The sequence below is a fragment of the Myotis brandtii genome, unplaced genomic scaffold (genome assembly GCF_000412655.1).
Source record: "Myotis brandtii unplaced genomic scaffold, ASM41265v1 scaffold1236, whole genome shotgun sequence".
Taxonomy (NCBI): Eukaryota; Metazoa; Chordata; class Mammalia; order Chiroptera; family Vespertilionidae; genus Myotis; species Myotis brandtii.
The window spans coordinates 620,717-632,550 of record NW_005354316.1 but is presented as its reverse complement, the minus strand read 5'-3'; the positions used below and the strand labels follow the sequence as shown (position 1 = coordinate 632,550).

Here is an 11,834-nt window from a genome sequence, read left to right as displayed (position 1 = left end):
GGGGCCAGGGCAGGACGCATGAACAAGGGCCCGGCCCTGCCCAGAATTCCACGAAGGTCTGACATCCTGCCAGAGGCTCACGGGGGCCTCATGCCACATGGTGGGCAGCTCACTGGGGCTGGTGGCCACGCCTGTCACCCCTCTGTGCGCCCTTCCTCTGTGCAGCGAATCACTGTCAATCAACAACGTCCCTGACCACAGGCTGCCCTTAGCTTGGGATGGTCCTGTGGGGGGCACAACGGCCTTCCAGGTGCCCCTGGAGGGAGGGGACGTCCCTCCTGACCCCCCCACAGCCCTGCACTCAATCCACGCCGACCCTCATTCTGGTCACAGACTCGGACCCCAGGGAAGGTGCTGTGGCACCGCCCAAACCACAGCTCTCCCTCGAGGCAGACGTGACCCTGGCCTGATCTGAAAGCCTCCAGCTGACCTGCCTGCCTGTCCCAGGCCTGCTCTCTTCACCCACGTCCCCCTCAGCCCCCCTCCTGCAGGACCAAAGTGGGCGCTGACCTCCACTTGCCCTTGAGGCCCGAGCCGCAGCTGCTTGTCAGCGCTGGTGCTCTGCGCAGTTATTTGGCCCCTGGGGAGGCCCTGCTGGGCGGCAGCATCGGCTCCTGCCAGGTGAGGCTGGGGTGCAGCACGGGCGAGGCAGCCAGCCACACCCTGGGCCCCCGGCCCCCTCTCCACCACCTGCTTCCCTCAGACCCCCTGAAGCCGGGCCCGCTGGCCTCTCTGTCAGGGAGGGGAGGTCGGCAGGGGCTGCCGCCCGGATGGGATACAGCCTTCCACCCCTGACTGGGAGCAGCCCGACCCAATGCATCGGAGAGCAGCTGGTGTGCGTGTGCGAACAGGTGCACACCCCTCCACGTGCACTCGCACGCGCACACACACACACAGATACCTTCAGATCAGAATGCCTTTTTGCAGCCCCTGGCCCCTCCTCAGAACAGCTGGAGCTGTGGCCACTGGGGGCCGCGTGGAGCCCTTTGTCATCTGACCCGCAAGCTGGGTTAGGGCTCCAACAACCCCACTGGGTGAGCTACTGCTGGGCCCACGTCCAGTGAGGAAATGATGACCCCTCCCCCCAGGTGGGTTGGAGATGAACTGTGCCCAGGTCCCTGTGTTAGAGTCTGAGCCTGACTGGGGTGACTGAGGTTAAGTGAGGTCACTGGGGTCCTCATGAGAAGAGGGGATCAGGACACAGACACGCACCGGGACCACGCGGGACACGGGGAGGAGACGGCGTCCACACGCCCAGGAGGGAGGCCGCGGGCTCCAGCCTCCAGGACGGGCAGTGAGTGGTGTGTGCCGTCTGCGGTGTCTGTGCAGGGGCCTGAGCTAGGACGGTGGTCTCTCAAGGCCAACACCCCTGCAGGCCAGGGATGTGGCGGGGAATAGAGGAGGGCGGGGGGGACCTTCCGAGGAGGAGGTTCTGTCCAGGAACGAGGGTTCTGATCACAGAGACCCCTGTGAAGGACAACGGCTGCAGCAGCGCGCCCAGACCGCGGTCCCTGGACACGCTCTCCACTGACAGGACCAGGACTTGAGAAGAGCAGTGGCTCACGTGGTTTCCAGGGAACAAACGGGCACCTGGCACCCCACCCAGAGCGCAGGCCCGAGGGCTGGTGACCGGACCCAGAGCCAACCGACGCAGGTGCAGAGCTGACACGCGACAGGGAAGACGAGAGAAGACCCAGAACCAGCCACTGGGCCAACCGTGACAGGAAAAGGCCGAGTGGATCAGAGCGGATGAGACAAGGCGGGCAGCAGCCCCGGGACGTGAAGATGGAAATAAAACCCCCCCAGAGGCCCCTGGGCCAGGGGGCGGGGCCGCACCGGAGGCTGCCCTGTGACGGAGCCCCAGCTCACCTGGCCCCGATGACCGGCTCGCGGGAGTCCCTGGCGGCCGAGTAGTCCATGCCGTAGAAGTTGAGCCCCAGGAGGATCTTGCTCCGCCACTTGGACTTGGGGTCCAGGACCTGGACACAGGCTCGCACCCAGGACAGCGGAGCATTGGGGCCAGGCCTGCCGGGCGAGGGGGGAGTGGGCTTCAGTGTCAGGCAGAGGCCTCCCAAGCTGGGGCGAGGGTCCGCGCACAGTGGGAAGGGGCAGCAGTCAGCGAGCCTCCCCTGGTGCCTTCTGCTGGACACTCCTGTCTCTATCTGCTTCCCCTGGGCCAACCTTGGGGGCAGGACACCCGGAGAGTATGCCCCTGGGGGCTGTCTGTTGCCATCTGTCATATGCCCCCAAAGCGAAAGGCTGCCAGGCCAATCCTGGGCTTTGGAGAACAGGCTGGGCCCTCCACCCTGGAACAGCTGGCAGCTGTGGTCCTGAGCTGGCCAGTGGGGAGCCAGGCCTGGCCTTCCCGCGTCAGCCCTGCTGGTGGTGAGCACGCGTGCACCCGGCAGGGCTCACAGGGCCCAGAATCTACTCACTGCTGCGGGGACGGGTAGTCGTAGGTCATGAGGCTGAAGCCGTCCAGCACAGGGCCCAGTTGCTCCAACTCCTTGTTTGTGAACATGCCCAGCTGGTCGGTCCTGCACGAGACAAGCACGGCCCCCAGGGCCCATCGCACAGCCTGCCGGCCCCCGAGCTGAGTCAGAGCAGCTGGCGGTGGGGGTTTGCAGCCCACTGCCCTCTCCTTGCCACTCCAGGACCTCAGGTCACTCCTGGAAATAACTCAGCACTCGGCTACAGGGGACGGCCTGCAGCATGGTCAGGGCCACATGGCCCACGGGGTCGCCTCTAGGGCCTTGTTCCCCCACCAAGACCCCCAACCCTCTGCCCCTAAATGGTGACAGGCGAAGGCTGGCCCACTACTAGGAGGCCCACATCTGCTCCCCACATTCCCAGCCATTCCCACCAGCTATCAACTGCCCCTCCCTGCTGGTCCACTCAGCATGAGCCCACCTACACCACAAGGGTCAGAGGGGACCACTGGCCTACAGGCTCCTCAGCCTCCCAGCCTGGACCCCTGCCTTCCGCATCCAACGCCACCCTCCATGCCTGTCCCACACCCACAGGTGGCCTGTGGCCGCTGTCCCGAGCCACCACACTCTGGTGCAGGCTGTCCTCAGCCCCAGGTGAGTGGGATGGGCTTCTGTGCAGAGGGGCACCCCATCAGGGTCTTCTGACCATGGGGTGACTGCCTGCCAGAAGCCATGGGGAACCCAGGTGTGGCTAGAGGGGGTGGGGGAGGGGAACAGCCCACATCAAGGTGGACATCTGCCCACCAGGCTGTCTGAGTGGGCACTGGTGGCAGGGCCAGCGCGTGGGGGCTGGGCTCAGCAGGTCTGTGTTAGAGGTGAGCTCCCCGAGGCTGAGCAGGAGCTGGCCAGAGCCCAGGAGGACATGCCGGGGCCAGCCCAGGAGGGCGCCGGCTCCGATCAAGCCAGTGCATTGTGCTGCACACTCGCATCTCCATGAGAGCGTGAAGCAGAGCAAAACCTCCACGCCCACCAGATCAGTGGCGGCTCCATGGGGGCGGGCTGTGACCTTGGGAGCAGAGCGCAAGGTCAGCGCTGCTGGGAGGGCCCCAGACACAGCACAGCAGACAAAGGCGCCCGCCCTGCCCTGCACACAGGCCCCTCCCAGAGCACAGGCTGTGCAGTGAGAGCTGCTGTGGAGGTGCTGGGAGCAGTGCCGCGGAGGAGGGTAAGCGACAACGAGGAGATGGCTCCCAAGGCCCCGCAGCCAGCCCGCCCTGAACGCACACCTGTCAGCACACACCTGGCTGCCGGGAGGGACCAGGGGACGTGCCCGAAGCCCCAGGCACAGTGGCCCCGGTCCCTCCCTCCAGCACCCCAGGCCCCCATGCCCACAGAGCTTCCTCCTGCGGTGGCTGGGGGAGGGACCGGTGACCCCGGCTCACATGTCCACTTCCTGCCTAGGTGCCAGGAGCTGGGCTTGAAGGTTCCAGGGTAGAGGGGGTCCCAGCTGTCCCTCCAGGGGTGTCCACCTCTGCCCCCTCAGCACAGCTACTGCGAGTCTGCTCTCCGCACTGGCCGAAAGCTGTGAGGCTCCATGCCAGTGGACGGCCTGGGCCGGGGAGGGGGCTGCAGGCAGGGTCCCGGCTCCAGTCACAGAACTAGTGCGTGAGCTGCCCCGAACCACCCAAGAAACCAGGAGACCCAGGGAATGGGCACTGTGTGTCTGCAACCAAGCCCGCTCGGGTGCTCGAGTCTGCCAGCCCCATCACGTGTGTCCCGCACATATGAATGCACACGTGTGGGGGGGAGGGGCACGGGCTCCGGCTGGCTCGCTCCTGGGGGAGCACCACCAGTCCTGCTCTGGGATGGGTGCCGGCTGTGGACACAGGTCTGAAATCCAGCCTGTCAGCCCACCGGCCAGATGGGGACCCTGGAAGTGTGGGCACCGTGGGGCCTAAGGGCCGAGTGCGGGCGGGCAGGCAGCCAGGCACACTCTCCCCAGAGAACAGTGCCTGCTTTTAGGGGCACCTGTCCCAGATGCCCCAGAGTCTGCAGGCTCTCTGTGAGCCTCGCTGGGTCGTTTCTGTGAGTCGATCGACCTGCGAGCATCCTCAGTGGACATCGCAGGCTGAGGTGCATCTAACCTGGTCCCCTCGGGCCTCTGTGGCCCTCCCCACCACTGCCCTGCCCCTTTACCGGGTCTGCCCTGGCCCTGACCTGCGCCTTGGGCAGGGCAGACATGACAGCCACAGCGCCTGGACCCCTCCACCTCCCCGTCCACCAGGTTCTGGAAGGAGCCCCGACTGCCGCCTGAGCTCCCCAGGGCCAGGGCCTCGTCTGAGGGCGAGCGGAAGTGTGTCTGAAAGACTCCATCCCTCAGACTGAGGGACTTTCAACACGTCTTCCCGGGTGTGGGTTCAGGGACGCGGCCTGGGGCCAGCCCGTTTCCATCTCCCAGCCTGAGCGAGTGGGGCGCTTACCCAGGGGTGACAGCCGGAGGGATGACCAGGATGATCAGCAGCCGGGCCTGGTGCAGCGCCTCGGCGATGTGGGTGAGCAGGTGGATGAGGCCCCTGGGAAGAAACGTGAGGTCAGCCCAGGAGACCGGACCGAGCCCGGGGTTGGGCAGGCGCCCCTCACGGCACTTCCTGCCCTGGAAGATGCCCCAGCCCTCGGACACCGGCTCAGGGTCCACACGCTGCCCGTGGCGTCCCTCCTGTGTGCCCCAGGACCGCCCATGTGGTCCAAGTGGACGCGGAGTGCGAGGCCTGACTGGGTGGCAGCAGGCTCTCCCGGCTCCATCCACCCTCTCCAAACCGGCCTCGGCCCAGCACAGGCGGACGGACAGGGAGCCTTCAGAAGCACCGGCTGGTGCAGGGGCCTGAGCGTGGGGAGCAGGGACCCCTGCCGCTGCGCCACCCCCCAGGGCAGAGGGCCCCTGGCGCCGGCTCCTGGCACGTCTGTCTCGGAGCCTGGGGGGTGGGGGGTCCCGTTCCCCTTGCACCTGACGGTGTGTCTCCCACCTGCCCTGGAAGACAGGTCCTTGTGGGGACTCTGCTTCCACGTGGGCCGAGGCCGCCTGCAGCTTCACAACAGAAGGGGGGCAGCTGGCTCTTAGGGGGACACCCGGATTCGCCAAGGCTGCGGGTTTGATCCCCGTCAGGGCACATAAAGGAAGCAACCGATGAATGCATCAGTAAGTGGAACAACAAACTAATATTTCTCTAAAAGAAATAAATTAAAAGAAAAGAGTGAGTAAACAAAAGGGCTGAAGGCGTCCACCGCCCGGTGTGGGCCTGTGGCTGCACCCGCCTCTGTGGAGCCTCGGCCACAATGCCCGGCAGGAGAGCTTGGTCCCTGCCCTCGGTGGGGTGGCCCCATGTCCCTGACAGGCCAGGGCGGTGGCTGCTGCGGGTGACTCTCCATCACTCCGCCCTGCTGGTCTCTCTGGCCCAGGGGAGTGTGGCCTGGGCGGCTGTTCTTTCCCGGAGCCCCATGGCCGTCAATGGAGGGCCTGGCTGTGCTTGCCAGCCTCTCCTCGGGCCCTGGGCAGGCTCCTTGTGCTCAGCAGCACCCCCTGCTGGTGTGCGAGCCCGACTGCAGCACTGCCTGGGCGCCCTGTGGGGAGGCTCCTGCTCCCCCCGCCATCTGCAGGGCAGGCGCAGGGCAGGCCAGCAGAGCCGCGTCTGTGGGACCAAGGCCTCCACCCAAGTGGGCTCCCCGTCCCTCCTCCGGCCTCCACGGGACCCCTGGGGCTCTGCCTCCACCACTCACACGTGCTTCTTCTGTGGAGCCTCGGCCACAATGCCCGGCAGGAGAGCTTGGTCCCTGCCCTCGGTGGGGTGGCCCCATGTCCCTGACAGGCCAGGGCGGTGGCTGCTGCGGGTGACTCTCCACCACTCCGCCCTGCTGGTCTCTCTGGCCCAGGGGAGTGTGGTCTGGGCGGCTGTTCTTTCCCGGAGCCCCATGGCCGTCAATGGGAGGGCCTGGCTGTGCTCGCCAGCCTCTCCTCGGGCCCTGGGCAGGCTCCTCGTGCTCAGCAACACCCCCTGCTGGTGTGCGAGCCCGACTGTGGCACTGCCTGGGCGCCCTGCGGGGAGGCTCCTGCTCCCCCTGCCACCTGCAGGGCAGGCGCAGGGCAGGCCAGCAGAGCCTCGTCTGTGGGACCAAGGCCTCCACCCAAGTGGGCTCCCCGTCCCTCCTCCGGCCTCCACGGGACCCCTGGGGCTCTGCCTCCACCACTCACACGTGCTTCTGGCTCAGCAGCTGGCTCCACACCTCCACCACGAAGCCATCGAAATGCTGGCTCTGAAAGGACCCGGGACGGTGAGGACGGCCCGTGAACAGGAGGGAAGCATGGGAGGCAGCCCCCTCGCCCACCACAAAGGTCATGGCCCGAGGCTCAAGCCACAGGCACCGAAGTGGGGGTCCCCACAGACCACAGGAAGAGCGGCCAGGGCTCTCCTATGTGCTGTCCACTCATGTCCCTCCCCACCCAACCCAAGCCCTGGGGCCTGAGGACAGCTGTGCGTCACCCGAGGCAGGGCCCCGCCTGGGGAGCGCCAGGCCTCACCTTGGCGACCAGGAGCAGGGTCCTGCTGAGCTCCTCGATCTCGTCCTCGCTGTCCCACACGCTCTGGAAGTCCTTATGTGTCCAGTCCTCAAACAGGAGCCGAGGCACTGGGGGCACAGGCCCGCACAGGCAGCGTGACCCTCCTGTGCTCGGCCCCACCCAGAGTGACCATGGGCACCCAGCGTGGTCATCCCAGCAGCTCATGGCCTGGTGAGGGCGGGCCCGGGGGTAGAAGGGTGGAGATGCCAACCCGTGTGCCCATACTCGCTGGTTCCGGCTGCCCAGACCCCACACTCTGCTCTTTGCTCCTGGCTCCCACTGGACCATCTCCCACCCAGACCTGCCCCTGCCCGCGGCTCCCCACACCGCCAACCACATGTCTCCTCTAGCGCCTCCTCCTGGCTCCTGCTCCCAGCCTGCCCCCAACTCACCAGACCCCACGGATCCCACTGCACTTTGGGACCCTCCCTCGCTAGCCAGCTGTGTTCTCCGGGACGGGGCGGGGTTGGTGTTACTCTCGGGCTTGGGCCCCAGACCCTCGCTCGTGAGTGAAGAAATTGGTGAAGAAGGACTGGCCATGCTGGGCTGAGGCCGGGTGGGCATAGGGCCACAGGACCCCAGCTGGACCAGGGCCACGAAAGCTGGCTGGCCACGTTTCTGAGCGGGTGGGGGAGTGACCGATGCGCTGGATCACCCTGGGGCCCACTCATCCACTCGCAGGAGGTCACACCAACCAGACCTCCATCCCGTGGCCTGTGGTCTAAGGGCTGCTGCCCTGACCACCTCCACGCCCTGGACTCACCTATACGGAGGCCCTTGGCCTGCTTCCGGACCGCACGCATCCACCCTATGGGGCAGGGAGAGGACAGTCAATTTGGGGACACAGCCCCACACCTACCCCCATGGAGGAAAACGCTGCACGATGGGAGAACAGCGGGGAGCTGATGGGGAGGTCTGGGGGCCGCCTCCCCACAGAGCAGCCTGGGCGGGCAGCTCAGACACCGGGACTGTTGCTTGGAGCTGAGGGGGTCCGGCAGCCACACTCTGACGCTGCCCTCCTGGCATCAGGAGCTGCTCTGGGTCTCGAGGCTCTACAACTGGCTGACGTGTGTCCTCTCTGGACCCGGAAGGGGGACAGCCATGTAAGCTCAGGCTCAGGCCCACAAACGCGCTCCTCCCCGGACCCGCCTAGAGTCCTGTGATGGCCCGTGGTGAGCGAGTCAGACAGGGCGCCCGGGAAAGAGCACATCTGCAGCGATGGCAGCTCCGCGGGGAGGGCCTCCCCCGCCGTCTCCGGTCAGCGGCACGGGGTGACCAGCACCGCCCTGGCTGAACCAGAGGCCGCGGACACTGACGCTTCTCTTCTTCTCTTCGCTCCAGACTCAGCTTTCAAGAAGCTGAACAGCCCCCCCAGACGCCCCTCCTGGACATCATGCACCACCCGCCAAGAGGACGGGGGTGCAGGCCGACCCCAGGCAGTCACCACACGCATGCTCTCACACGGACACACACATGCTCTCACACACGGACACATGCATCTTCTCTTCGCTCCAGACTCAGCTTTCAAGAAGCTGAACAGCCCCCCCAGACGCCCCTCCTGGACATCATGCACCACCCGCCAAGAGGACGGGGGTGCAGGCCGACCCTGGGCAGTCACCACACGCATGCTCTCACACACGGACACACACATGTTCTCACACACACACACACACACATGCTCTCACACACGGACACATGCATGCTCTCACACAGACACACGCATGCTCTCACACACGGACACACGCATGCTCTCACACACAGGCTCACACTCACACCCCCCCTGGGCCGGGAGACGAACAGGTGAGAACCTTGGTCCACGTCGTGGAGGCCCGTGACCTCGAACAACTCGCGGCCATGCCTCTTCAGCTGCAGCCACACGGGTGAGATCAGCGTGAACTTGGCCCCAAAGACCTTGGTGACGTCGTAGCCGTGGCTGTTCCACTGGCGGAGGACAGAGGCCGGTGAGTCCCTGCAGCTGGCCAGGCAGACGAGCCCCCAGAGGACCCTGCGCCGTTCCGCTGCACCCCACGGCAGCGGGGCCTGGGGAGGTGAGCATGCAGACCCCAGCGCCGCCGTGCCCTTGGGACAACCCCGTCCGCCGGGGCCAGCTCACCGGAGTGACGTAGCCCAGGACGTCCCCAGCGAAGTGCCGCTCCCGGGCCTTGGCCGAGCAGTAGCTGCGATGCTCCAGAACCACGTCCTCGGCTCTGGGGTCCGTCACCACCAGCCCCCGGTCCTGGACAGGCTTCTCTGCAAACTGAGTCTGGAGCAAAGGGAACGGGGAAGCGTCAGCGCCCGCAGGCAGAGGCGGGACCCGGCAGAGCGGCCTCTCGGTTCAGCCAGGGGACGCAGGGGGAGGCCCGCCCCGCGGAGCTGACAGTCCCTGCAGACAGGCTCTGCCTCCCCGACTGGACTTCACAGATGATCCAGGACGAGTGCTGGTGCTGAAAGCAGCGGAAAGCGGGTGAGGGCTGAAATTTGGACATGGCACACGAGACAGGCCCAGGGCAGGGAGCTGCTCCCTGCGGCCGCCCTGTCAGCACACCGCCACGCCCCCCAGCCTCCCGCTCCCAGGCCACGTGGACACAGGGCCCCCGTGGGGAGAGAGAAGGTGCAAAGGGGCAGCCCTGCGGCCAGGCTCCCACCACCTTACCTTCTCCTGCAGGGTCTTGGAGGCAGCCTTTTTGGCGTCTGACTTTGACAGGGTGGTGTGAGCAGAGCCGCAGGCCAGAGCGAGCCAGAGCACGCGGAGGAGCGCCTTCATGGCGGGCAGTCGCAGGGGGTGCAAGCTCGGAGTCCAGGGGGCTGCAGAGAGAGCAGAGCGCCTGGAGACCTCATAGCGGGGCCTGGGTCCTCAGGGCACCGGGCTGGGCATTGTTGGCCCCAGGACACAGCCCTGCCCTGGACCAGCCCCAAGTGCCTGAGTCCAGCTTCCAGCACCGCTGGGCCCATTTCCCTCACAGCCAGCCAGGGGGGCTTCCCTGCCTCCCTGCCTTGGGGCCATGCTGACCGCTGCCGGCCCACTAGGAGAATGCTGGCTCTCCCTCCCCATCAAAAACCCAAAGAAGCCCGGCCAGCATGGCTCAGTGGTTGAGCATTGACCTATGAACCAGGAGGTCATGGTTCGATTCCTGGTCAGGGCACAGGCCCGGGTTTCGGGCTCGATCTCGTGTGGAGTGTGCAGGAGGCAGCCGATCCATGATTCTCTTTCATCATTAAGGTTTCTATCCCTCCCTTTCTCTCTCTCCGAAAAAAAAAAAAATTATTAAAAACAAAACAAAGAGGTCCGGTCAGAGGGCTTCACTGCATAACAGAGCCACGGAAACTGGAGAAGACGCGGGCGCCTGTTCACGTCACCTCGGAGTCGGGAGGCTGTTCCAGCTCCGTGCGCGACGCGACGCTAGAGGTCACAGAAAAAACACCAATAGAGCTTACCGCGCGAGAACACAAAACTTCCACTTAGAGACAAAAAACAGGGTGTCCCAAATTCACGCAAGAAGTAATTTTGATAGAAAACACAGGTTTATAATTAAAAATTGTAAATCTTTTATTGACTCATAAAGTATACGGTATAGGGTTATGTATGGAATAGCATATTGGGTAAATGGCCTCCACGGCTTTGCTGGCACATACGCACTCTTTTGTTGAAATTTTCCATGACCGTTTTTGCATAAATGTGGCTGAATTTCGTTGATACAGCGCTCAATTTCCTCCTTCAAGGCGTGGGTGGTCGTGGGCTTGTTGGCATAAACCTAGACTTCAAAAAACCCCAAAGAAAAAAGTCCAACGGCATTAAATCGCATGATCTGGGCGGCCAATTCTGATCACCAAAACGGGAAACTACACGACCAGGAAATGACTCACGCAGTAATTGAATTGTTTCTCAGGCTGTATGGCATGTGGCACCATCTTGTTGAAACCACATGTCGTCCACATCTATATCTTGTAATTTAGGCACAAAAAACTGGATTATCATGTTGCGATAGCGAGCACCATTAACTGTTATTGCCTGAGCAGCCGCATTTTCGAAGAAAAATGGTACGACGATGCCTCCAGCCCAAAATCCGCACCAAACAGTGACACGTTGTGGATGCATTTGTTTCTCAACAATCACTCGTGGATTTTCTGAACCCCAAATGGGACAATTTTGTCTATTAATCAAGCCATCAAGATGAAAATGAGCCTCATCGCTAAAGATGATTTTGTTCAAAAAATCAGCATCTACTTCATTATTTTTAAAATATTGCTCAACAATGAAAACGCGGCGTTCTTTCGTGTAGCGCTCCATTTTTAATAACCCTGAACTGTCAGCTGTCACGCTATCTTTTTTTTCCGTTGGCAACACTTTACGGCACAAATGGCGTAAAATTCAAATCTTGCGTGAATTTCGGGACACCCTTTACATATGCATCTATAGTAATAAAAGTATAATATGCAAATTGACCGAAAGACTGAACAGCAGAACGATTGTCCGGACGACCCTCCAGACGACCACGCTGTGACACCCACTGGCGCCAGGCCAGCCAAGGCAGGTGCGATGCGATTGGCCGGGGGCCTGGCCATCGCCCCATGATCACCCTGTAGAGGGAGGCCCAGGCTACCCAGTGGCAGCGCTGCAGTGGGTGGGCGGGGCCTCGCTCTGTAGGGGCGATGGATCACAGGGCTCCCGGACTGTGAGAGGGCACGGGCTGAGCTGAGGGACCCCCGCTCCAGTGCACAAATTTTGTGCACTGGGCCTCTAGGACACATACACATGTGTATATGCATACACATAAGGAATATATAAAGAAACA

The 11,834-nt window shown here is 63.6% G+C and overlaps 1 protein-coding gene across 2 annotated transcripts in view; it reads right to left on the bottom strand.

The window, feature by feature from the left end:
* The window catches only part of CHID1 (chitinase domain containing 1), an 11,549-nt gene extending 1,439 nt beyond the window's left edge, over positions 1-10,110 (bottom strand). Inside the window, exons 1-10 of one of the 2 annotated variants that reach the window (XM_005859218.2) lie at positions 9,695-10,110; positions 9,155-9,304; positions 8,850-8,982; positions 7,805-7,849; positions 7,003-7,109; positions 6,676-6,737; positions 4,910-5,002; positions 2,436-2,537; positions 1,870-2,025; positions 927-1,467 (exon numbers count right to left, since the gene is read on the bottom strand). In XM_005859218.2, the coding sequence (XP_005859280.1) occupies positions 1,194-1,467; positions 1,870-2,025; positions 2,436-2,537; positions 4,910-5,002; positions 6,676-6,737; positions 7,003-7,109; positions 7,805-7,849; positions 8,850-8,982; positions 9,155-9,304; positions 9,695-9,805 (1,233 nt within the window). In that variant the 5' untranslated portion in view covers positions 9,806-10,110 and the 3' untranslated portion in view covers positions 927-1,193. Of the gene's footprint in view, positions 1-926; positions 1,468-1,869; positions 2,026-2,435; positions 2,538-4,909; positions 5,003-6,675; positions 6,738-7,002; positions 7,110-7,804; positions 7,850-8,849; positions 8,983-9,154; positions 9,305-9,694 lie in introns of those variants that run through there. The other variant, XM_005859221.2, reaches the window with a different exon arrangement.
* Between the last annotated feature and the right edge of the window lie 1,724 nt (positions 10,111-11,834).